Here is a 4,317-nt window from a genome sequence, read left to right as displayed (position 1 = left end):
TGTTGTATTTTTTTTTATAAATTACAATTTTATGAATTCAGTTGATTAGACGTGCTTTTTGATTATTAAAACTAAATTAAACCATTAAAAAGGAATCCAGAAAGATTTATTATTTAAGAAAAATACAATTGAATTTGGGGGGGGAAATTATGGATTTCATAGGGCCCTAAAATAAATTTTTTGCTAAATGTTTAATACATTTATTGTTCAATTGTGTAACTCTCAGGATTTCAATTAATTATAACTTTTTTTTTTTTTATTAATAAAATGTAATTTAACCATTTAAATGGAATCCAGAAATATTTAGATGGGGAAAAAAACGGCATCTGCAGAAAAAAAACGTAATTTGGGAAAAAATAAAGGCCTTCATGTGCTATCGGTATTAACATAAATATGGGTTTCCTAGTCAGAAATTGGACATGAACAGCCTCTCAAGTCATATTTACAACTGGGAAACTTGGATAATTGTTAGTTTCTGAGTTGTTCAGTCTCATTCAGATTCATTTTTCCCACATCCGACATTGTTTCCTCTTGACGGTTACAATCATGCATTATTTACGTAGGCCTATATAAATAGCCATTTGATGCATATTGCATGTATTTTACTCAGTGAATGCAGCATTTGTCAATGAATGGGACGTTGCATTTTATTTAATATGGATATTGACTAAATATCTTCAATACATTCAGGCTTTTCCCGAGAAATAGGCAAGAATGAACCTTATATGGACTTGAACGTGGCGATTTTAAAAGTGGGATTAGCATGTAAAGGCAGCATTAGTTCATCTCTTTAGAGCGGGTGGCTTTGGTTCTACAGCATTTATGAATTTGCTTTGGCATGCAGAAACACAAGAGCAAATTTCCAACACAAACCACGCTCTTACTTGGAAATGTGACTGGAAGTGTTTGACGTCGCTGGAATGATAAATGCAGGGAGTGGATTCGGCTTCCCGCTGTACGGTGACGGGGCGTAACTGCACAACGCTTTACACTTCGGATAAATGACATAATGAATCCAAACAAACCTCACCTGAGAGAGGAAATGAGCTGGAGTCAGGTGTGCCAGCGCCTCAGACTCTCACGCAAAACCTCACAAGAGTGTAAACCAGCCCGTGTGAACATTTCTGCTTCTAGAAAATGCAAAGAAATTGTTATAATAAGCAATTAACAAAAAAAACAACCTGTAATCTTTGATCTATGTCTTTCAGATCCATCATTCAGAGTTTGTTTGTAATGCTTAACGGTAACTGGTCTTTTTTATTGATCATTCTGGATTTGTACAATATTTGCAATCATGTTTTTGTGCTCCATTTCCATAGTTGCAGGAAATTCAAATTTAAGGTCATTAAAGTCCCGCTGTAGTCAATCATTTTATCCCTTAAAACTCATCTTTGATCACCAAAATCACATATTTAAAAAAAAAATCCTTGAAAAAAAATAGTTAATGCCTTAAAATATCTTGAATGTAACTCGACACCCTTGCCTCATTTAGTATGCGCAGTTCTATGAATATGCAAATGAGCCCCGCCTCCACTCCCTCACTCAGCTCAGAGATCCACTGGTTGACGATCACACGTTGATCTGATTGGTTACAAGGTGGTTTGTGACGTCAGAAACCCAGTGTTAACTCTCGGTGTGTGTCGGCAGGTTGTGGCCCGGGACGATGACCTGGGCGCTAACGGTCAGATCATCTACACACTCTCCAGTGGGAATGAAGCCGGATCCTTCAGCCTCTCATCCGCCGGTCAGCTGATCCTGATCCGAACACTGGACCGTGAAACTCAGGACAGATTCACGCTGGTCATCACGGCTCACGACGCCGGTAAGAGTCAGAAGCAAAATCTTGTTTTCCTTTGAAGTGACTTGTTCGGAAAGCCCCGCCCCCTTTAGTTACTTGTGTGTCTGACGAGCCATGTTGCTCTCATGCCCAACCATGTTCTCACGCAGTGAAAAATACATGGCGGAGCAGAGAGGACACTGACAACGCGCCGACAGACGGGACTTTTGATATGAAACTATGTATCAACTTTCAAATTTGGTCATTTTTGTAAGAAATTTAAACAATTAATACCATTTTGTGGCTCTTTAATGTGTCGTGACAGATCGCTCAGGTAAAGCTCCTCATGAACAGATCATCTCTTCCTTCTAGTTCATTTATAGCATCAAATAAACTTCAGTTTTTTCAAGTTCTAATCCTCCAACGTTAATCTACTAACTCTCCTGGCAGCGACAAAAATGGCGGATTCGGCAGATGGCGGATTATGATTGGTCAGATCGCCTGTCAATCAAACTCCCTGCAAAGGGTCAATTAAGATAATTTTTCTGACTCCATTGGCAGATATTTGTTCTTGCTTTAAGCATAAACTCACTTCATTTTGATCATTCTAGGAAACAAGACTTAATATCTTAACTAATTTCCTTCTCCAGTAAATATATCTTGATTTAAGAATGTTTACGTCTATGGAATATCCCCATTTAGATAGCTAAGTATACGTGTGTGTGTGTGTGTGTGTGTGTGTGTGTGTGTGTGTGTGTGATGGGTAGGTTTAGGGGTCGGGTTAGTGTGTGTGAGTGATGGGTAGGTTTAGGGGTCGGGTTAGTGTGTGTGTGTGTGTGTGTGAGTGATGGGTAGGTTTAGGGGTCGGGTTAGTATGTGTGTGTGTGTGAGTGTGTGTGAGATGGGTAGGGTTCGGTATAAAAACCATTACGTCCATGCAATATCCCTATTTAGATAGCTAAGTATACGTGTGTGTGTGTGTGTGTGTGTGTGTGTGTGTGTGTGTGTGTGTGTGTGTGTGTGTGTGATGGGTAGGTTTAGGGGTCGGGTTAGTGTGTGTGAGTGATGGGTAGGTTTAGGGGTCGGGTTAGTGTGTGTGTGTGTGTGTGTGTGTGTGAGTGATGGGTAGGTTTAGGGGTCGGGTTAGTGTGTGTGTGTGTGTGTGTGTGTGTGTGTGTGTGTGTGAGTGATGGGTAGGTTTAGGGGTCGGGTTAGTATGTGTGTGTGTGTGTGTGTGTGTGTGTGAGATGGGTAGGGTTCGGTATAAAAACCATTACGTCCATGCAATATCCCTATTTAGATAGCTAAGTATACGTGTGTGTGTGTGTGTGTGTGTGTGTGTGTGTGTGTGTGTGTGTGTGTGATGGGTAGGTTTAGGGGTCGGGTTAGTGTGTGTGAGTGATGGGTAGGTTTAGGGGTCGGGTTAGTGTGTGTGTGTGTGTGTGTGTGTGAGTGATGGGTAGGTTTAGGGGTCGGGTTAGTGTGTGTGTGTGTGTGTGTGTGTGTGAGTGATGGGTAGGTTTAGGGGTCGGGTTAGTATGTGTGTGTGTGTGTGTGTGTGTGAGTGATGGGTAGGTTTAGGGGTCGGGTTAGTATGTGTGTGTGTGTGTGTGAGTGATGGGTTGGTTTAGGGGTCGGGTTAGTATGTGTGTGTGTGTGTGTGTGTGTGTGTGTGTGTGTGATGGGTAGGTTTAGGGGTCGGGTTAGTATGTGTGTGTGTGTGTGTGTGAGTGATGGGTAGGTTTAGGGGTCGGGTTAGTATGTGTGTGTGTGTGTGTGTGTGTGATGGGTAGGTTTAGGGGTCGGGTTAGTATGTGTGTGTGTGTGTGTGTGAGTGATGGGTAGGTTTAGGGGTCGGGTTAGTATGTGTGTGTGTGTGTGTGTGAGTGATGGGTAGGTTTAGGGATCGGGTTAGTATGTGTGTGTGTGTGTGTGTGTGTGTGTGTGTGTGTGTGTGATGGGTAGGTTTAGGGGTCGGGTTAGTATGTGTGTGTGTGTGTGTGTGAGTGATGGGTAGGTTTAGGGGTCGGGTTAGTATGTGTGTGTGTGTGTGTGTGAGATGGGTAGGGTTCGGTATAAAAACCATTACGTCTATGCAATATCCCTATTTAGATAGCTAAGTATACGTGTGTGTGTGTGTGTGTTCTCTGGTCTTTGGTTAACCCGTCTCAGCCGACCGGTGCCTCTCCTTCATTCCTCTGAGGGTCACATGACCCGCTGTAACGGCAGGGATTCGCTCCGGACATCGACGGGAACTTTAGACAGTAAATAGTGTGTGAATCTGCCAAGCGTCGGAAACGGTTGTCGAGCGCGGAGAGAAACTCACACTGTGACTGATGTTCTGGCCCGGACACAATCTGCAGACGTTTCTTACATCTTCTACACTGGTTTCGGTAGTAAATCTGCTGAAGTTTGTGCTCTGGGTTTAAACGTGATCAGATGTCTCAATCCCGGCTCAGAGTTTTCACTATTACAGACTCGTTAGCCCTGTTTAAAAGACTGGTCTAAACTCCCTAAAACCAGTTCAGTCCTCCTGCTTC

At 42.6% G+C, this 4,317-nt stretch overlaps 1 protein-coding gene across 1 annotated transcript in view; it reads left to right on the top strand.

Moving 5' to 3' along the window:
* Nucleotides 1-1,009: 1,009 nt before the first annotated feature.
* LOC309491649 (protocadherin Fat 4-like) overlaps nt 1,010-4,317 on the top strand; it is a gene marked incomplete at its 5' end in the record, with an annotated part of 53,980 nt that continues 50,672 nt past the window's right edge. The window contains 2 exons of the mRNA XM_082190703.1: nt 1,010-1,112; nt 1,589-1,822. Coding sequence (XP_082046829.1) covers nt 1,010-1,112; nt 1,589-1,822 — 337 coding nt within the window. The remainder of the gene's footprint in view (nt 1,113-1,588; nt 1,823-4,317) is intronic.

This window comes from Leuciscus leuciscus, assembly GCF_965113295.1.
Source record: "Leuciscus leuciscus genome assembly, contig: HAP1_SCAFFOLD_402, whole genome shotgun sequence".
NCBI lineage: Eukaryota > Metazoa > Chordata > Actinopteri > Cypriniformes > Leuciscidae > Leuciscus > Leuciscus leuciscus.
This window is presented reverse-complemented; position numbering and strand designations above follow the sequence as displayed.